This window comes from Oryctolagus cuniculus, chromosome 5 (assembly GCF_051225735.1).
Source record: "Oryctolagus cuniculus isolate XC-2025 breed Fujian yellow rabbit chromosome 5, ASM5122573v1, whole genome shotgun sequence".
NCBI classification, from domain to species: Eukaryota; Metazoa; Chordata; class Mammalia; order Lagomorpha; family Leporidae; genus Oryctolagus; species Oryctolagus cuniculus.
Genome location: NC_142871.1, coordinates 167,455,227 through 167,477,095, shown reverse-complemented (window position 1 = coordinate 167,477,095; position 21,869 = coordinate 167,455,227). Strand labels below are relative to the sequence as shown.

At 49.1% G+C, this 21,869-nt stretch overlaps 1 protein-coding gene across 10 annotated transcripts in view; it reads right to left on the bottom strand.

Annotated features, from left to right (window-relative positions):
- Positions 1-11,673: 11,673 nt before the first annotated feature.
- Positions 11,674-21,869, bottom strand: part of MYLK4 (myosin light chain kinase family member 4) — a 114,774-nt gene continuing 104,578 nt past the window's right edge. For all 10 annotated transcript variants that reach the window (XM_017350515.4, XM_051855898.3, XM_070074491.2 and 7 more), the window contains 2 exons: positions 19,398-19,475; positions 11,674-15,394 (listed from right to left, as the gene is read on the bottom strand). In XM_017350515.4, coding sequence (XP_017206004.1) covers positions 19,431-19,475 — 45 coding nt within the window. In that variant the 3' untranslated portion in view covers positions 11,674-15,394; positions 19,398-19,430. The remainder of the gene's footprint in view (positions 15,395-19,397; positions 19,476-21,869) is intronic.

The following is a 21,869-nucleotide window of genomic DNA, read 5'->3' as shown; positions in this document are numbered from 1 at the left end:
GAGTGTGTATGAGCGTGTACATGTGAGTATGTGTGTTTGTGTATATGAGTGTTTGTGTGTGCATGTGTGTATGTGTGTACATGTGTGTATGTGTGTGTTTGTGTATTGAGTGTGTATATGAGTGTTTGTGTGTGTGAGTGTATGTGTGTATATGTGAGTGTGTATGAGCGTGTACATGTGTGTATGTGTGTTTGTGTATATGAGTGTGTGTGCATGTGTGTATGAGTGTGTACATGTGTGTTTGTGTATTGAGTGTGTATATGAGTGTTTGTGTGTGTGAGTGTATGCGTGTATATGTGAGTGTGTATAAGCGTGTACATGTGAGTGTGTATGTGTGTTTGTGTATATGAGTGTGTGTATGTGTGTATGAGTGTGTACATGTGTGTATGTGTGTGTTTGTGTATTGAGTGTGTATATGAGTGTTTGTGTGTGTGAGTGTATGCGTGTATATGTGAGTGTGTATAAGCGTGTACATGTGAGTGTGTATGTGTGTTTGTGTATATGAGTGTGTGTATGTGTGTATGAGTGTGTACATGTGTGTATGTGTGTGTTTGTGTATTGAGTGTGTATATGAGTGTTTGTGTGTGTGAGTGTATGCGTGTATATGTGAGTGTGTATGAGCATGTACATATGAGTGTGTATGTGTGTTTGTGTATATGAGTGTGTGTGCATGTGTGTATGAGTGTGTACATGTGTATATGTGTGTGTTTGTGTATTGAGTGTGTATATGAGTGTTTGTGTGTGTGAGTGTATGCGTGTATATGTGAGTGTGTATAAGCGTGTACATGTGAGTGTGTATGTGTGTTTGTGTATATGAGTGTTTGTGTGTGCATGTGTGTATGTGTGTACATGTGTGTATGTGTGTGTTTGTGTATTGAGTGTGTATATGAGTGTGTGTGTGAGTGTATGCGTGTATATGTGAGTGTGTATGAGCATGTACATATGAGTGTGTATGTGTGTTTGTGTATATGAGTGTTTGTGCATGTGTGTATGTGTGTGCGTATATGAGTGTGTATGAGTGTGTGTATGTGAGTATACAAGTGATTATGTGTATGTGAGTGTGTGTGTTTAAACAATTTTCCATCTTTAAACCAACTTTACTGTACGCTGATGTTTTGCAAGTGAACTTAGGATTATTTATCTTAACTTTTGTTTACAGTGTCCCTGAGGGTTAAGCATTGTACGTGTTGTGTGTGAGTGTGAGTTCACACTCACAGTGCCATCAGCATAGAGTGTCTCAGTATGGTGCTGTAAGTGCCACACAGGTTTTAGTTACCTGTATGAGCCTCTCCTCTGTTACTGTAACCAAATGCCCAAGGCAGGATAATTTTATAACGAGCACAGTTCTGGGGGCCGGCGCTGTGGTGTAGCGGGTAAAAGCCACCGCCTGCAGTGCTGGCATCCCATATGTGTGCCGGTTGTCTCAGCTGCTCCGCTTACTGTCCAGCTCTCTGCTATGGCCTGGGAGGGCAGTGGAGGATGCCCTGGGTCCTTGGGCCCTGCAGTCACATGGGAGACCAGGAAGAGACTCCTGGCCCCTGGCTTCAGATCAGCGCAGCTCCGGCTTTTGCAGTCATCTGGGGAGTGAACCAGCAGATGGAAGACCTCTCTGTCTCTCTGTCTTTCTCTTCTCTCTCTCTCTCTCACTGCCTCTGCCTCTCTGCAACTCTGCCTTTCAAATAAATAAATAAATCTTTAAAAATGCATTTACGATAGCATTAACAAATATGAAATACTTAGTGATAAAATCTGACAGGAGTACAAGATCCACACATTGAAAACAACAGACGCTGGTGACAAAAATTAAAGATCAAATTAAACGTATAAATATACTGTGCATCAGTATCAGAAAACTCCCGGTTCTCCCCAAATTAACTTATAGGTTCAATGCAATTCCAAGCAAATTTCAAGCAGATATTCTTTTTGAAATTGACACATTCATTCAAAAATTCATGTAGAAATTTAAGAGAGGCCAACGTTGTTGTGTAGTGGGTAAAGCCGCCGCCTGCAGTGCCAGCATCCCTGTGGGTGCCAGTTCCAGTCCCGGCTGCTCCACTTCCGATCCAGCTCTCTGCTGTGTCCTGGGAAAGCAGTAGAAGATGGCCCAAGTGCTTGGGCCCCTGCACCCCCGTGGGAGACCTGGAAGAGGCACCTGGTGCCTGGCTCCTGGCTTGGATATTTACCCGAGAAATGAAAGCATATGGCCATACAAAGACTTGTGAGGGAATGTTCACGGCAGCTTTAGCCCAAACGTGGAAACCACCAAATGTCCATCGCTGGGTGACTGCACTCTGCTTCTGTACGATGGCTCAGTACTCAGCAATACAAACAGCTACTGTAGAATGGGGGCAAATCTGAAAATAACGGCACGCGTGAGAAGAGACGGGCAATGCGGGTTTACTATATGATTCCATTTATGTGAAATTCTAGAAAAAGGCCTCGGATGAGCCCAGCTCCGGCCACTGCAGCCATCTGGGGAGTGAACCAGTGGATAGAAGACCTCTCTGTCTCTCTCTACCTCTCACTGTCTGTGCCTCTGCCTCTCAAATAAATAAATAATACAGTAAAAGAAACAGAAAGAGAATTAAAATGCTATGTTAGAAAAATTTGTTTAACATAAAATATAACAGTAATAATAGAACAAAAATTATATGCTATATGGAAAACAAACAAATGATAGATGTAAATCTTTCTTATCAATAATGACATATGTATATATATATATTTGGCATGCCAACAGCAATCCAAAGACAAATGAAGTGGCTATACTATCACCAGACAAAGTAGACTTTACAATAAAAATTATTCCTAGGAACAAAGAGGAGCATTTTTTAGTGATAAAATGGTCAATGCCTCAGAGGACAATTATAAACATGTATGTACATCACAGGAAATCTCCCAATAATATACAGCAAAAACCAATAGATTTGAAGGGAGAAATATGCAATTTCAGAGTAGTCAAAGAATTCAATACGCTGCTTTCAATACTGAATAGAAAAAAAGGGCAGATTAGCATAGAAGGAGAAGAATTAAACAAAATTAGAAACCCAGAACACCTAACAAACATCTATAGAACGCCTCACCAGCAATGGTAGAAGATACATTCTTTCCAAACATGAAACATCTTCCAAGCTAGATCATGTTAGCCCATAAAACAAGCCACAGAACGTTTTTAAAAGACTAAAATACGAAGTGTGTTCTCTGATCACAAAGGGTTTAAATTAGAACTCAACAGAGAGAAATTTGGAAAACTCACAAATTTGTGGAAATTTAGCAATCCACAAAGAACTATTGAGTAAAAAAAATGACAAGGAAGCTAGAAAATACGTTGAGATGCGTGAAAGTGAAAATACAGCATCTCGCTTCTGGGATGCAGATAAATCATTGCTAATAGGGAAATTTGTATCAGCAAAGCCTATTTCAGGAACGATTGTGCTCGCTGTCATGGGAGTAACTTGGGAGTGACACCTATTCAGTTGTTCTACCATATCTCAAAACCATGTTGGAATGTTTCCAAACTGATTTTTACTGTATCTTCCACAGTTTATTCCCATGTATTAATTAATTAATTTTCATTTGATTTGAAAGGAAGAGACATAGAAATCTTTCATCTGCTGGTGTCTTCCCCCAAATGCTGCAGAATCAGGCTGAAGCCAGGAACTCAGATTTCAGCCTGGGTCTCCCACGTGGGCAGCAGGGACCCACATACTCGAGCCATCACCTGTGGCTGAAATTGAAGGCGGATCCAGGACTCAGCGTCTTAACTGTTGTACCAAATGCCTGTTCTTTCCACGGCAGTTTTTAAAGCATCCTGCATGATGGCAATTGTTTCAATTTAAAAGTTCTATGAAATAAGATATCATTTGAAGGCAGAAGTCACTGGAGCCAGTGCGACCGATGAGGCTAAGTGATTCCATTGTTGGTCTAAATGCTGGGTGGTAGACGATCACACTGTTTTCCTGGGGACATTTGCAAAGCAGGACAGGGGGCAGTCTCTGAAGAGGGATTTCAAACAGGCTTGAAGCAAAGAGGACACAGTGGGAGAGAGCGTCTCGCACCCCAGGGTGATGATTTGAATGCTGGAGTCCAAGGAGGGATCTCAGCACCTCAGGAACTGCTCCACCCACATCGCCTGCAGGTGGCTATCATCGTGTCCGCCCCGTGACAGTAAAGGGAAATCGGAACCGGTGAGTAGCACAAACGGGTCTAGGAGTTGAGTCTTTAGGTCAAGTTCATATCAGTTAAATGAGTTTCTCTCTTCTTTCTTTGCCCGCTACCCACCGTGGATCATCTACCTGTGAGTCCAGGGATGTGTGCGTGCACCATCGGAGCACGAGTGTTTTCACTCAGGAAGGCCGTGTGCCCCACGCACCCAGCGAGTCCTAGTTCTGGGTCCCCCGCTGCCTCTGCACTGTCGCTCTGCAGTAACTGCCAACAGTGGATGAAAATGGCTGTTAAGCGACCGATCGACATGAACCACCATGCAGAGGATAACAGCGAACACGGTTTACTACTTGCTGTGAGCAGGTGGGAATCTCATTTAGCCAATACGCATCATTGCCCTATCATGAGAGTCCTGTTTTGAACGTTGCAAGTCCCAGTCACTTGTCCCAGTAGGTGCGATCACCTGGGTTGTTCTGCTTTGTGGTATCAAAACCAAATGCTCGAGTGTTGTGGGGCATCTTAACCAAAAAACATGAGCGTTAGCCAAGCTAGTCAGATGGCACAACCCGAACCAGAAGGACTGTTGGGTGAGGCAGGAGGAAACTGACAGATTGGGCAAGGATACGGAATCCAGCGAGCAGAAGCCGCAGGAGGACTCCCAGCAGAGTAAAACCGTGTTTCGCCGTGAAAATCTGGGAGCATCCACGCAGGAAACAAGTGGCTGCGTTAATCACGGAATGATAAGATTTGGGACAAACAAGGTTTTCAGGGAAAGAATTTTTTTAAAGTATTTTAAAAGCATTCGTAAAAATACACCATAAGTTATCTTTTGAAACCTTAAGAAAAGTTAAACATTTTTTTAAATATGAAGTTCAATTTTATTAAACATATGGTAAGTTTGAAATCATCGAGAATATTAAAATTAATTTGAAAATAATTAAAATTCAGAAAAACTTCAGGTGTGCATCCAAGTTCTGGGCAGCGTTAATGTGATATTAAAATAGTTGAGGAAATTTACAGTGAACAGGTGTGTGAAATAATTGAGGGGGAAAAGTTCAGACATTAATTAGCAGGAACTAGGACTTTGACTTGTTTTCTCTGAGATTGACATACCTTTAAGCATATGTATAAAAATATTTTAAAATTATTAATATACTCAGAAAATAAAACTGATTTATGCAATTCTGCCCTATTGCATCAACCTCTTGATGAGACATGTAAGGGAAACCAAAAAGAGTCTAAATTACAAGAAAAAATTATTCCAAATAGTTTTGAAGTTGTTTCATTAGGTCTTGCTATTGGTGTTGAAATGTTCTCATTCCAAATCCAGCGAAGTTGGGACACATACACTCAAAGACTGTCTCTGTGTCTCTGTTGAGACTTGGGGGGAAAGACTGATTATGCCAAGAAGACCCTAATCCCTGTACTTAGGGATTTGTGGTATGCAGAAACTGGGGCCAAAAATGTAAAATGAAAGAAAGAGAAAGAAATGAAAGGAAGGAGGGAGGGAGGAAGATAAAGTTTAGAAGATATTGTGAGGACTGTTATGAAAGAAGCAGTTAATCATGGCTTCCAGGTAAAGACCAAATCCAGGGCCCGGCACTGTGGTGTAGTAGGTTAAGCCTCTGCCTGCAGTGCTGGCATCCCATATGGATGCTGGTTTGAGTCCCGGCTGCTCCACTTCTGATCCAGCTCCCTGCTGATGGCCTGGGAAAGCAGCTGAAGACGGGACAAGTGTTTGGGCCCCTGCACCCAAGTGGGAGACCCAGAAGAAGCTCCTGGTTCCTGGCTCTGGATCGGCACAGCTCCTGCCATTGCAGCCATCTGGGGAGTGAACCAATGGATAGAAGACCTCTTTCTTTCTCTCTCTCTCTCTCTCTCTCTCTCTCTCTGTCTGCAACTCTGCCTCTCAAATAAATGGATAAATCTTTTAAAAGATCAAATCCAGGGAATTCTAAAGATTATGTGATCTAACCATGAAATCAAGAATTTAAAAATCGGGGCTAGCATTGTGGCACAGTAGATTAAGCATTTCCTTATCAAAGTATTAGTTCCAGTCCCAGCTGTCCCGCTCCTGGTCCAGCTCCCTGCTAATACACCAGGGAAAGCAGTGGAGGAGGGCCCAAGGACTCGGGTTTCTGCCTCCTGTGTGGAAGACTGAGGGAGTTCCTGGCTTGTGGCTTTGGCCTGGCCCAGCCTTGGCAGTTACGGCCATTTGAGGAGTGAAGCAGCAGATGGGAAGATTCCCTCTCTCCCTCTTTTCCTCCCTCGCTCTCTCTCCCTCTCCTTCTCTCTCTGTCACTCTGCCTTTCAAATAAATAAATCTTTTTTAAAAAGATTTTAAATTCTTTGTTAAGTCTTCAGAAATACCCAAGACAGTGCATCCAACGCTGGATCAAACAGCAGAGCGTCTGAGAAGTTCAAGGGCACTGCCCTTCATTAGGCTCAGCAGAGCCCGAAGTGGAGCAGAGATGTCTGGATATGATCTTTGTCTAACGAGATGAATCCCAGTAAAAATCTCAAGAGGCCTATAAGGTTTGTCAGACACTCATGCTGCCAGGTGCACCACCAGCGTGGCTGAAACAGGCAGAAAAAGCACCAAGAAGGAAGAGGACTCTGCTCTCAGTTTTCTATTGGCAGGAAATGGGCTGAGAAACCTACATTGCCGCACACAGAGAGAAGGAAGAGGGATAAACCAGTGGCCAAAAGGTGCAGCCAAGAGCCATGGTAGGCCATCCCTGGGAAAGAGTAAGACATCCTACTCAAGGACCTCCCAACATTTACTTTGCTGAATTTCAGAATTACTATGGGCCAGTCTTTTTTTTTTAAGATTTTATTCATTTATTTATTTGAGAGGTAGAGTTACAGACAGAGAGAGGGAGAGACAGAGAGAGAGGTCTTCCATCTGCTGGTTTTCTCCCCAAATGGCCATAATGGCTGGAGCTGGACCAATCCAAAGCCAGGAGCCAGGAGCTTCTTCCAGGTCTCCCATATGGGTGCAGGGTCCCAAGGACTTGGGCCATCTTCCACTGCTTTCCCAGGCCATTAGCAGGGCTCTGGATAGGAAGTGGAGAAGCCGGGACTCAAACCAGCACCCATATGGGATGCTGGCAACATAGAAGGAGGGTTAGCCTACTAAGCCACAGTGCCAACCCCAAGCTAGTGAGCCTTGTGTGTCGGTCCTCTTCCCTCCTTTCTAATAGAAATATTTTTAGTGGCTGTCCAATGCCTGTCCACCTTCCTATGTGAGGTGTGTATGGGGGAAAAGCAAGAGGGGTGGCTGTCTGTACTCTCTGGTTTGTAAGTCTTTGATCCAGAGGAAGTGTGCCTGAGAAGCTGTGCTTAAAGAACGTTACTGGAGAAGATTCACCCACAACTAGACTTGATTTGGAAGGTCAGAATCCTGACTTTGAGCTGGTGCTGTCATAGGATAGGAGGTTAGGGGCCATTTGGGGTGGGTGTGTTCTGCATGGGGAGGGTGTGCATCATTGGGGAGCTATAGGATGGTGGATGGTCACTACTTCCTATGCGGAATGGTGCAGTGGGGGGGGGGGGGTTGGGTAGACTATAGAAGGCATTGGGATTTTTATCTTGCTCTCTCTTTGATCACTCACTCTGAACAGCTGGGTGTCAGTCACACGGTCAGCTAACAGGTGGAGAAGCCCCCCTGGCAAGACACTGTGGCCTCTTGCCAACAGCTATGCAGGTGAGCCCCCGGGAGAGGTCCTCTGTCCTAGCACCGGCTGTGATAAGGAGGAGTAACACCATAAATGGTCTGAACTGTGATGTCCAAAAAGACCCACGGCTGTAGCCCATCTCTGGTCAGGGATGCTGCTCTATGACCCTACTGGAGACCCAAGGATGAGTCTCTGTGTCTTTAGGTCGGGAAACATGGCAGATGGAGTTAAATGTACGGTGGATCACATGAACACATGAGGACCTTAAACTTCACAGCAAGGAGTGAAAACACATCGAGCCCAAGTTTCGAACCTTGAAATGACCGGATGTGTGCGCTTTAAAAGCAAAACGATCGGGGGACGGGGGAGGGGACGACGCGGGGAGTTCAGGAGCCCAGTGCTGCGCGCTGGCGAGATCCCGGAGTACAAGTGCGCAGCGGCTCCGGCTCCCCAGCAGCAAAGCCGGGCGTGAGGACTGGAAAGCAAGCGAGCAGACGGCGCCCGTGTCCTCCTGGTAGAGCGACTCTCCCCTGAAAATGACGGCCTCTTAGCTTCAAGAGGAACGTGAGCTCGGAAGGACCAGGGGTCTGGGAGGGAAGAGGCTCTGCTCAGCAGGATTCCCCCTGGCTGCTCCGCGTCTGCTCCGGGGCTGCACCCAGCTGTGGGGACAGAGCTGGTGACCGACAGCCGCCATGGCTCTCGGGCACTCAGACTGGAGCAGAGATGCACCGGACAGGGCAGGGGGCTCGGGGAGGTGGGCGGGGCTGCTGGACTGTAGAAGATGGTGTTTTGGAGCAGAACAAGCCGCCCCAGGAACACTGGAGAAGGAAGAGGGTCCCTGGCCATCCTGGGGACGCGGCTCTTCCTCGGCCACTCCATGAGGGGCCCGAGGCGGGTGTTGAAAGGGCTTCTTCCAGGAAGGCTGTGTGAGACGCTGCAGGGATCTCTGACACGCTCTGGCCACCAGTCAGCGTCCGAGGAACGTTGACCTAATTGAGAATATACGCTCCAGGGTGTTGGTAGGTAACATCTAAAATTGGCAAAAGAAGGCTGATTTAAGCATGCCTCCTCCTCTCCTATGTCTGTGCAATACCACAAGAGTTTTAAATTAGGACTGGTGCCGTGGCTCACTTGGTTAATCCTCCGCCTGCAGCACTGGCATCCCATGTGGGTGCGGGTTCAAGTCCTGGCTGCTCTACTTCTGATCCAGCTCTCTGCTGTGGCCCAGGAGAGCAGTAGAAGATGGCCCAAGTCCTTGGGCCCCTGCACCCACATGGGAAGACCTGGAGGAAGCTCCTGGCTCCTGGCTTCGGATTCGCCCAGCTCTGGCCATTGCAGCCATTTGGGGGGGTGAACAAATGGAAGGAAGACCTTTCTCTCTCTCTCTCTCTCTCTCTCTCTCTCTCTCACTGTCTATAACTCTACCTGTCAAATTAAAAAAAAAAGCTTTAAATTAACATATTGGATATTTTTTAAATTGGTGAAATAAATAGTTTTTAAAGTGTGTGACTGGCTAGAAATGCTGTACAGCTCTTTGGTCCATTAAATGAAGAATGTATTTGTCATTTGAAATGAGAGCGTGGTAATAAGATGGTAACTCCTATACAAAGGGGAGGAGTCCAGCAAGCGCAGCAGCTCAGAGTCTGGGAACTTCACTGAGTCCTGTGTTCAGCCATTGACAGTGCGCACTGCCGAACGAGCCAACAAATCTGTCGGTCGGGTCCTGTGATCAGAATGGAAAAGGCCACTCGAGGCGGATACCGCCGCATGAGTCAGAGTAAAACTTCCATGGAAGATTCTGCCAAGGCCCAAAAGGTCGGGGAGCCGGGTCACCACTAGACTAACGTGAAACTTAGGTCGCAATGGCTGTACTTGCCACTGCTCATCGGGTGAGAACTCAGTGTGAATCCTGCTCACCAGGCATCAGATACCACCGGGTGGGCAGCCTAGGCAGTGGGGGCGATCTAGTGCCTTCTCTCACCTGTAGACGTTGGAAGCCTCTGGCAGCTGCTGAGACTGACCCAGCAGCAGTGATGGCCCTGTTTCCTTGGTTCTGGGCAATGAGCGTTCTCCACTCTTCTGCATGACCGCGCCCATCTCGTGAGGTCAGTGGGGACGCCACGAAAGACCACACTGCTGTTGCCTTGAAACTCTGGCCTCTGGAGGGATGCTCCGTGGCTGGGGTGTGGCACGGGTGGCGGCGTCTGTAGGTGAAATGGAGCAGCAGTGTGTGGGGGGGGTGTCCCACTCACCCTGATTCACTGGTTCATAAACTTGCATAGGGGTCTTTTGGGGAGGGGGCCCAGCATTGTGGTGTGCCAGGTAAAGCTACTGGCTTTGACGCTGGCATCCCATTTGGTTCCAGTTCCAGTCCTGGCTGCTCCACTCCCAATCCAGCTCCCTGCTCATGTGCCTGGGACAAGCAGAGAAGATGGCACAAGGGCTTGGGCCCCTGCACCCATGTGAGAGACCCAGACGAAGCTCCTGGCTTCAGCCTGGCCCATCCCTGGCTGTTGTAGCCACCTGGGGAGTGGACCAGTGAATGGCAGATAGCTCTCCCCCAACCACTCCACCTCTGTCTGTAACCCTGACTTTCAAATAAATAAACAAATCTTAAAAAAAAATAAAAAGAACATTTTGGAGAAAGAACTGAATGAGCTTTGTAGAATGCACAGGCCCTGACCCCTGCAGCTGAGGCCAAGACCCAGCTAAATAAAGAGCAGGATCTTCCAAGAGACCCAGCCTACACACAGTGCCATCTGGAGAAGGCCGATTACTGGATTTCAGGAGATCCTACAAGGGGTAGGAAGGATGACAAAGCAGGTGCGCCAGGAAGCAGTCATCTTCCCAGCGGCTCAGAACGGTGAGGTGGCGGTGGGGAGGTGATGTGGTCAAGGGTGTCTGGCTCTCCCTTTGTGGGCGTGGTGAGGGAGATCATCCACTCCACTCCACCCTGAGAGGACGAGGGAGGTGAGGAGCAGGAAGACAACTGATTCTCATCTCCGAGTTGCTGGCCCCGTAACTCTAGCTTTGAAGATCTGTTCCTGGGAAAGAGCGGAGCTGTGCCCCAGGGCCCATTTTGCTCGGATATTGGAGGGGAGGGAGGTGTCTTCACTTCGGGAGGAAAGTCAGAACACCTGGCTTACAGGCTCAAGTGGGAAAAGAGGGACAGAACTGCTGTGGGAGAGAACACGACCCCTCCCCAGGCCTGTGGTAGAGGAGGGAAGAGTCCAGTGGGCCCCTCTTAAGCCAGACGGGTTGGGAGACCCCAGTGCTGGTGGGACAACCCCTAGAACTTCCCTTCCCTGATGGGCTAAGTCAGGAGTGTTGGCTGTGCCTAGATGTCGTCCCAGACGTGCAAGCAGGGGACCTGGACAGTCCCCAGGGCCAACACAGAGCTCAGAATGTAAGGTTGCCACTTGTAATGGGATGGCCCTTCCTACTGACCGTCTCCTGTTGCCTGAACAGATGCTTCTCAGGGCCCACGGCGTAGTCAGCGACTCAGGAAGTCCACCAAAGGCAGGCTGCTACAATTGCCTTCGTCATTTACCAGTGCCGTTCTGACACGAGACACGTTACACAGCTCTCAGGCGACAGCTCTGTATTGATAGGGAAAAGCAACCCTCTGAACACTGCATGGGTGCATCGTGTGTGTCCCAGTGGGGGAGCCACCTTCAGCCATGGGGCCGGCCTGTGGACAGCTCCAGAGCCCCTGGAAGAAGGAGGAGCCTGAAGGTGCCTTGGGTTCTCAGTGTCACAGGAATTGACGTGTGAGGCTACACTGCAGGGGCAAATCTACTCCACTGAATAATTAATCCCATTAACAAAGGAGTCATGATGTCCATGCTTGTTCTTTAACATAACACAAGTATGTGACTCACATCTCTTTATAAGACAAAGCAGTACACGTGATGGAAGCTACGTTCAGAAATCAAACATGTGCACGATGTCAGCGAGTCATTTGCATTTCCTGTCTCCGTGGAGAAACCTCATCGGAAGGACTCATCCGACGTCCGTCAGCTGATGACAGCAAAATACACGTCAACACGAGCACGCTCCAGCGCCGGTGTTTCCTGCTGTTCTGAGTGGGTGGCAGGAATCGAGTTATCAGCCTTCATGGAAGGTGGAACTGCCCGTACAAAACACACCTCAATACACGGCTCTCCTAATCTAGGGGGCTGTAGACCTCCAACCCCCAAGGGAGTGGCCTGACTCAGCGGCAACTTCAAGTCAGTCCGGCACGCGCTCTCCTCCAGGACGCAGCAATTTGCCATTTGGAGTTGAAGTTTTCATCTCACAAAGGCTTTGCAGGAGTATACTGTGACGGGTATGAAGTCGCAGCCCACGCACGTGACAGACGGGCCAGGAACAGAGCGTGAACTGAGCCCCCCGGCTGCAGCCCACCGGGGAATCTTCCTTCCTCTGCCTTACGCTTTCACGAGTGTATGTTCCAAATGAGGGTTCATCAACTGAGCCACAGCCCAAACTAAACAAGCAAACGCATGCCTGCTGGCACCCTTGCTGGATGGCTGGGCAAGGGTCAGGGAGGAGAGGGACAAGATGCACACACGAAACAGGAATGAAGAGCAAGATTCGCAGTGCCCTAGGACAAAATCCATATTTCAATTCTAAAATAAGAAAAAAATTTTCACTCTACTAATTTCCATGAAATGAATGAAAATATAAGTATTCACACATCTTTCAAAACATATTCACATAAGCCCTGACAATGGCAGCATGCTTATTTACATCTTCAAGGAAGGAAAGCAAATGAATATCAAATCAGACACAAAAACAGCTGAGAACAAATCCACGGCCATCTACAGATGTGTGTTACCCAAGCTCAACCTCGAAATCTGTTCCCAAGTTAGGTCAGGACATAATCCCACAATTTAAAAAAAAATGTAAGAAATAGAGGCAGGAGCCTGTTTCCTCCCAGATTCTGGGTAGGTGTTGGTGTCTTCTAAATGAGTGAACGTGGGCCTGTTTTCTCCGTAATAATTTGTGGGGTTTATTTCTCTCCAGGCAGTGGGCAGTGGCCCCTCGTGCGCAAAGCCGCATCACCCTGTTAGAGGGTGGAGGAGAAATACACTCTCCAACCCTGACGACTTCTTGGAAAAACTGATCACGCACGATACAGCCCCCGTCCGGCCAGACGCAGCTTCTCTGAGCCCATGCTCACATCTGGTTTGATCCCTGGGCTTTGCAAAGCCCCCTTTTCCCATCAGAGCAGCAAGTCTGCCCAGATACCGGCAGCAATTCATGGGTGTGGAGCGAGGGGACAGGATGAACCCGAGACTGATAATCTCCCATTTCGCCGAAACCCTAGACTGTAATCACCAACTGTGCAAGGAGAACCGTCCTCAGCGCTCATAAAAAGGCACCCTGCTGGCACAAGGATGCCTTCCCAGCCAAATGTGGAAATTTAACTACAAATTCAAACAAGATCTGTTTTCAAAGTACGGTCTCCTTTCTAAACCTCAAAGAGAAAAAGGAAAACTCACACCCACTCATGGCAGGGCCATCGGTGGATTAATCTGACAAAGAGCCCCTTCTAAGCTACCTCTTCCATGCAGCCCGTGCGTGGCAGGGCCTGGGGAAAGCTGGTCTGCCCACGTGAGCCAGAACAGAGCTGGAGGTGAGCAGCACACCACGCAAGAGATTTCCTGTTTGATTGGGTGGAGGATCCCCACGGCAGGACAGAAAACACCCTTCCATGAGAGATTTCAAATCAGACCCTTGTGTCCTATTCAGCATTTGAGTCCGTGCCAGCGCTCTGTGGTCTGACTGAGTATTAACGCAGGCACTGGCTTGTACTTTTCCAGACTCAATGAACAGCATTAGCTAAAGATAGCACAGTAATACAACACTTCAGTCCTGGGGCTGTGTGTGTGTGTGTGTGTGTGTGTGTGTGAGTTTTTTGAAGGGCACTAAATTAAATATTTGAAGCATAGTCACATAACAGGAACATGAGAAACCAACCTTGGATAAATGCATCGGCCAAAGGGAAGAATGAAAAATCGAAACGCATCATAGCATAAGTGCGAAGGCTGGGAAGGGGTAGGTTCTGTAGGGGTACGTGTGACCCCGAGATTGGCATGTGGCTGTCACTGAATTGCACATGTCGCTTCTATCTCTACCTTTACATTGAACAGAATAAAGACAGCGCCTGTGTAGTTGACCCTGGGCAGGCTGCAAGAATTCGTGAGGTGGGTGTGGGAGGGAATGAGGGAAAGCTGAGGCGAACAGAATCTGGTCTCAGTGAAATGGCCACCGAGAGACTCTCGCTGCCCCCATGGCTGTCAGGACAGCAGTGGCCTAGAGTGACCGGAGGCTACACAGAAAGGCATTGTTGCAGCTGATCTCAACACAGCAGCCATCTGACACGGAAAAAGGAGAGCGCACAGTGGCGAGCGTGGGTGGAGTGTGCAGCCTGGCTTGCGTGTTTCTCCCTCCTAAGGAGACGGTGCCCGTTTCCCTTTGTACAAGCCCCAGTGTCTTTCTGTGCACGATTCACCAGCCACAGCAGAGCCCACATCCCCATTAAAGATCTGTCGGGAAATGGTACATGAACTGGAGGACATGACGCTCCCGACTGGAAATCATCCTGGTGTCCAAAAAGGGAACTGAACAGGGAGTCCCTCTGGCCTTCGGTTTCTGACTGCTCCTTCATCACAGCCACCGAGTCACATGCGCCTCCGTGAGCATTTGTGTTTACCTAGAAACGGGAGGGCTACTTCCCAGGGGCACCCACACTGGTCGCCAAGCGCTGAGCCGTCCCTTCACAGGGACAACAGGGCTTCAGGACATGCCCGAGGCTGCTCACACCCTCCCCGAGGTGGTGCCGCTAGAGTGACACCATAGGCAGAGAGCTGTCGCTTCGCCTCTCAAACCAGGCTGTTCCGTGCGGCTGGCCTGCCGGCTGGGAGAGGGCAGGAGGTGCGCTGTGAAAAGGCACGGGACGAAGTTGAGAGTAGGGACAGCGACTTGGAAGGAACCTGAGCAACCGCGGGAGGGTTCAGGATGAATGGGAGACCCAAAGGCTGCCGCCTCCGGGCTCGGAGCTGAAAGGTTTGTGTACCAGCAAGCCAAAGGGCCGCCATCAGCTTCAGCCGCTTTCCAGGCTCGATCAAGAAAGTCCGAGAGACCAAGTGTCCCCGGGGTCCCAGACAGAGGACTCTTTCTGGCCATCGAAACACCCCTTTGAAAGGCACAGAGTGGTGACGGGGCCCCACTTGCTCCCTGTCCATACATCTTCCAGGTGTTAGAACCCCAGCCATGCTCTCTCCCCAGCAGTCTGAGAAACAGCAGACACGATGCAGCCCTGCCCCAGCGACCGACGAGGGTCAACCAGGAAAAACAAAGAGTGGGGGGCTATGTGAGCCCCTGGAGGCTGCAGCGCTGGGTATCCCCCTTGAGCTTGGAGAATCACTCAAAGTCCGAGTTCAAAGGGCCCCCCAGCTTTGGCCACCCGTCAGCACAGGGGTCAAGGCATCAGAACTGCTGATTTTTCCAAAAATCTTCTCAAAGCAGCAGCAACCACAGTCGTTTTCCTGCAAAGCAAACAGAATATGAATCTTGTTAATTCAGCAGGACTTTAAAATTGTAATTAGTTGGTTGTGCCCCTTAGGAAAACCACAGCTGATTTCTTTTTTAATAACGTATGTGTGGATGTGAGAGAGGAAAAAAAAACAGAAACCTCTTGACCAATTCCACTGCTTACCAGAGTTGGTTTTTTTTTTTTTTTTTTTTTTTTTTTAGTGGATGCAAGATATTTCTGTTCTATTTGCAATCTCAGAGCACAAGGCCCCTTTGTTTCATCTGAAGCACAGCTGTTCCTGAAGCTGCTGCCACCCATCCCTTGGTCAGCTCAATCCTGGAGTCCTAGTGAGGCTGCACGGCACACTGGGAAATACACTTGTCCCTTGCTATCCCTAGGGGATTGGGCCCAGGGCCACCAGGGCCACCAAAGTCTGTGAATGCTCAGGTCCCTTTCAGAAAACCGCATTGTATTTGCATATAATCTGCCCCAGCCTCCCCAGGCGAGTTATAATATCCAACTCAATCTAAAGCTGTATGCAGTAGTGGTGGTGATGTATTGTTTAGAGAACAAGAGGCCGGCGCCGCGGCTCACTAGGCTAATCCTCCGCCTGTGGCGCTGGCACCCCGGGTTCTAGTCCCGGTCGGGGCGCCAGATTCTGTCCCAGTTGCCAGTCCAGCTCTCTGCTGTGGCCAGGGAGTACAGTGGAGGATGGCCCAAGTGCTTGGGCCCTGCACCCCATGGGAGACCAGGAGAAGCACCTGGCTCCTGACTTCAGATCAGCGCAGCACGCCGCCGCAACACACCGGCTGTAGAGGCCACTTGGGGGTGAACCAACAGCAAAGGAAGACCTTTCTCTCTGTCTCTCTCTCTCTCTCTCTCTCACTGTCCACTCTGCGGATTCTGTCCCGGTTGCCCCTCTTCCAGTCCAGCTCTCTGCTGTGGCCCAGGAGTGCAGTGGAGGATAGCCCAAGTCCTTGGGCCCTGCACCTGCATGGGAGACCAGGAGGAAGCACCTGGCTCCTGCCTTCAGATCAGCGCAGCGCGCCACCGCAACACACCGGCCGTAGCAGCCACTTGGGGGTGAACCAACAGAAAAGGAAGACCTTTCTCTCTGTCTCTCTCTCTCTGTTTCTCTCTCTCACTGTCCACTCTGCCTGTCAAAAAAAAAAAAAAAAAAAAATAGAGAATAACAAGAAAAAAAGTCTGAATAAGGCCAAACACAAGTGTCTCCAAATACATTTTCCTTCCTTCCTACCTTCCCCTCTTCCTTCAAGGGTGTACCTCCCCTTCCTTCATTCCTTTTTAAAGATTTATTTCATTAATTTGAAAGGCATAGTGACAGAGAAACAGCAAGAGAGAGAGAGAGAGATCTTCCATCCACTGGTTCACTCCTCAAATAATCATAACCGCCAAGAGCTGAGCCAGGCTGAGCCAGGAGCCAGGGACTCCATCCAGGTGCCCTGCAGGGGGGCAGGGGCCCAATCTCTGGGCCATCCTCTGCTGCTTTCCCAGGCACATTAGCTGGGAGCTGGAGAGGAAGCAGAGCAGCCAGGACTCAACCCAGCGCTCCCCTGTGGGATGCCAGTGTCACGAGGGCGGCTTAACCTGCTGTGCCACAACACTGGCCCCTCTTAAAAAAAAAAAAAATTCCATTCATTTATCTGAGAGAGAGAGAGAGAGAGAGAGCGAGCTCCCACCGACTGGTTCCCACCTTAAATGCCTGCCCCAAACACAGGTGCTCTGACATGGGATATGGCTGTCTTAACTGGTAGGCTAAGTGCCCCCCTTCTTTTTTCGAGTATTTTCTATCCTTGACTGGTTGTATCTGAGAACACAGGCGCCAGCGATGGGGGAAGCAACTGTATTCCCATCTGCTCTCTGTCCAGCTCCGACCTGGACCCTGCCCTCAGCCATTCTGTGGATGCAGAGGTGTCCTGGGCTGGTCTCTCCCAGGCGGGCAGGACGTCAGGGTGGAGGCCGGCAGTGAATGCCACCGGCTGGATTTGGGAAGCGTTTCTTTGATGCATCAAAAACCCTCTAACAAATTGCAGGAGATTTATATGCCTCAATTTACATTGTGGATTATGCCTTATTCGTTTGGCCTGGAACTCTTCCTTTTCCACAGGAATAATCTTCAACCACTCGGTTTTTAAAATCAATATTATCTCAAGTCTGGTTTCACTCATAATGTATCTCGCCAAAACCCTCCTCTTAGGCTGGCAGAGAATGTCATGGTGAAGGATGATCTCTTTTTCCCTTTTATTTAAACGTAGAAGTAGCATCTTAAATTTACATTTCAATTTACAAACAGGAAGTAAGAACATCAAGGAGGAAGCATCCGGATCCTGTGGTTCTGAAATGATTTTCCCTTGGCCTGCAGCGGGACCCAGGTGGATTTCTGTGGCCCTGGAACAGGAAGCGGCCAGCCCAGGTGAGTGCCAGGAGGCGGACGTGACCAAGTGCAGACAGCGCTCGCCCGGCGGTTCCTGCAAAGCGTACGTCTCACTGTGCCAGCGTGAGCAGCTCCAGTGCTGCTGTCTTTGTCCTCTAATTGCCGCTGTGTGGGCTGCCACGGTCTCTGTCACACTGGGTTCAAAGCGCCAAGTGCAGTGTGGAAAGATTCTGTCTCCTCCCACTGCCATTTCCTCCCCATTCTTCCCTGGCCAGGCCCTGGCGACCGGCCTGCCCTGGAATGCACCCCCCTGTCACCCAGGCATCCATTCCCACCAGGCCTTACAGTGGGAAGGTGGTTTGTGGCAAACCCTTGGGGTTTTGCGGTACTGGGGACAAAACTGCTTCTGGGGGAGAGGGTGAAGGAGGGGACAGAGCAGGAGCGGACATGGGCCCGCTGCCTGTGACTCGAAGCAGAGGACCCTCCCTGGGCTCCAGGACCCCAGGAGAACAAGAGTCCTTGGAACACCACGGCCTGTTTCTCCTCCCAAAACTTATGGCCTCACTATTCGCAACAAAAAAAGAACAGTCTTTGTAAATAGAAAAGCACATGGGCCTTGCTGTTAATGTTTTGTAGATTTCCAAACAAAGGATAGGCTAAGCAAGTGAGCCTTCCCCTAAAGCCCAAGGGTTTTTGCTCACATTGTTCCCGCCCATTATGATAGACTGATTTCTTTCTACCTCATCTTGTTCTACAAAAGCTTCAAGGCCGCTTACAGGAATACACACAGTCAGAAAGTCAAGCAGAAACCTCAGACTCAGAAAAACACAGATCAGAATAAAGGATTAGGACCAGTGGGCAGCAAGTCGCCGACTCACAAGTCATAAATCCTGCCCAGTGGTTACAAGTGAACTGCACAAGTGACCATGGACTTATGGCCCAAGAGTAGGGGAGCTGGATGACCGGAAGGTCAGTGATCGCCCAGCAAGGACATAAATGTTGGGGGCTGCTAAAGGTCCCCCATAAAAGTACACTGATGTCCTGCCGTCTAGGGCATGCAACAGTCTGGACTGTGGATCTGAACGGAGGCATTCGTGTGTAAGACCATCTCTTAGGAATTCTGACAAAACTCTAAGTGGGGTAGATAGAAGAGAATGCACATCTGGGCTGGTCGGGAGTGGTGCTTTCTGGGATCGGAGGCCGAGCCAAGGCCGGGAGGCAGCTCAGGGGAGAGGTGAATGCAGGCTGTAGCTTCTGAACCTCAGTTTTCCCGTCTGTACAAAGGGAGTATGTCTTCCTCTGCGCTCACCGATTGTAAGGGCGACCTAGGCCAGTGTCATGCCTCCTGAGCTGGCTACTGAGTGCTTCAGTGTCCCAGGCCCTGGGCTCGGGGCTTTGGCTCAGTATCTCACAGGAGCCACACAGCAAGCTAGGGAGTGAGACCATTCCCAACCCACACATCAGGAAAGGGCAGATTCGGGGGGAAACACAGCAGTCTGATGTCAGGGCCTCTGCCTCAGCAGAAACGCTGCCAGCCTCCCACAGCCTGTGCAAGCTCAAGTGCAAGTCCTTCCACACGCCCTTCTCTCAGGGCTTGCACAGAGACAGCCCTGGTACCAACCTTTCAAACGGGCATCCACCGTAGACTCTTTGGTCACAGGTTCTGGGAATCAGAGCTGCAATGCGGCTTCTTCTTTTTCTAGGAAAACCAGAAGACATTTTGAGAAGGAGGACAACTGTTTCTATCACTTCCTGACTTACAGAATGAAAACCGGCACAGGGTCAACACAGGAGCACGAACGATACTGTGTAAGAAGCCTTCAGGGATGGGTAGTTAATATGATTCATAAAGGAATTTGATGCTTAGACTTGGGGCCCATCCCCACAGGATCTCATTGTGTATGTGCACAATTTGTATGTGCAAATATTCTGAGATCCGCAACACTTCTGGTCCTGAGCATCCCGAATGAGGGGTACTCAATGTGCAGTTCGCTGAAAATATGAAACACTCCCTGCAGAGCTAGCCCCCATATGGTGCTGGTTCTACTCCTGGTTGCTCCACTTCAGATTCATCTCCCTGCTAATGGCTTGGGAAAGCAGTGGAAGATGGTGCGTGGGCCCCTGCATTCACACAGGAGACCCAGAAGAAGCTCCTGGCTCCTGGCCCAGCTCCTGCCGTTGCGGCCATTTGGGGAGTGAACCATCACACAACAGAAGATCTCTCTCTCTCTCTCTCTGTAACTCTGTCTTTCAAGTAAATAACTAAATCTTTAAAAACAAAATAAATAAAGAAAATATAAAACATTAAGTCTGGATATTGGTTTTCAGTAGCACAGAAAAAGAATGTTCTGGAAACTTCGTTCAAGCCCCGTCCACCAGCAGAGGCCAGACCGTCACCCTCATCCTGTGTCTTCATCTATGGATGGCGACAATAACAGTGCCTGCCTCGAGGCTTGGTATGAAGATTCCGTGAGTTAACTTTTGTAATGTACTGGAACAGGGCCTGGCACCATGTTACATAATTATAACTTTAATGATAACCAGATTTTTACAACAGAATTTACTTCTTTAATTGTCATCACTCTTGAAATATCCACTAGCAGTTAGGTAGAATAACAAAAAAGGTGATTTTTTGGTTGTCGTTATATGGTTTTAAAAATATTGTAAAATATTTTTTAGGCTGTACAATGTCATTAATTCTCTACTGTGGTTTCTATATTGTCCTGCCACGTCAAAGTGTATCTGGACACCAATAAGCTCGGATAAAAACACGTTGGTGGAGAATGGGCCTAAAATAGGCTGGTCACCCTAATAAGCAGCTTATGCCGTCTGGGTGAGGCACCAGCTAGGTAATAAGCCTATTTTTGCTTGACATCAGTGCCAATTATCAAGCAAGGGTATATTCAGACACAAATACAACTTGGTTCTGGTGCTGGATTTAGAAGTAGAGTTAATTTCAATAAACGCTGGATGTGGAAAAAATGAGTACCTGAAGCACAGTCACTCCAGGGTTTGTTGGTCAGGGGAAAAGTTCCACTCGGAAACCCCAGGGAGTGGGGAAGAAAAGGTGGGAGAAATGAATGTGTGGCAGGCTCGTACGTGCCGGGCTGCGGCAGTGCCACCCTCGTGGAACCCGTGGGAGCTGCGCCCCCGGTGAGCCTGTGTGTGCACCTGGCTGGCCATCCCAAGTATGTGGTAGAGACCTGTGTGCTACACATCTGCTTCTGTGTCCGTTCTGTAATCCACAATTACTTGGATGGAAACGACATGAAGAAGGCAAAGAGGCTGGTTAGGGAGGTGATGGCAGTGATTTGGGGAACAGACGTCCCAGACCAGGAAAACCATGGAGTTGGAACCACGGAGTGGACAGATTCCAGACGAATAAGGAACTTGGGGATACGTGAAATATGAGCTGGGGAGGGGGGATGGAAGGAGAGGTAGGAAACAAGGAAGATGCAAGGTCTGTTGAGGCTGCCCAGGGGCATCCTTGGCCCGGCCCGAGGAAGCGGGAGGGGGCGCTGAGGGGAGGTGTGGGGAGCCGAGCTTGTTTAGGGCTTGGAAGGTCCAAGTGGAAACACACTACTCAGCTGGGTCTGAATCGAAGGATCTGAGGCTTAGGGGGCAAGTTGGTGCAGACAGAAGTGAGAGAGCAGTGACATCAATGGGAGCAGGTGCAAAGTCACTGTAAGAGGTTACCACAGAATGGGGCTCCCTGGAGCGCCACAAACACTGCGGCCCTCAGACTCTACTAAAAGTCTCCTTCACAAATACCTGTATGGCATCTTGTCCAAGCTCAGTGCTGGAGTGAAGACTTGATGCCTTGAGCAGGCCAAAACAGGTCAACAGAGCTTAGAGCTCTAACTTCTCTCAAATGTATATTCGTCTAGACTTTCCAGTGCTTTTTATGCTTGTATACCCTAGGCTACACACGAGGGTCCTTCAAAAATTTTATGAAAAATGAAATGGCAAGGTAAGTTTATCAGGGCAAATGTGTTGCACAGAACGTTAAACCATCAATTGTGACGCCTGCACCCCAGTCCCAGCTACCCTGCTCCTGATCCAGCTCCCAGCTAATGTGCTTGGGAAGGCAGTA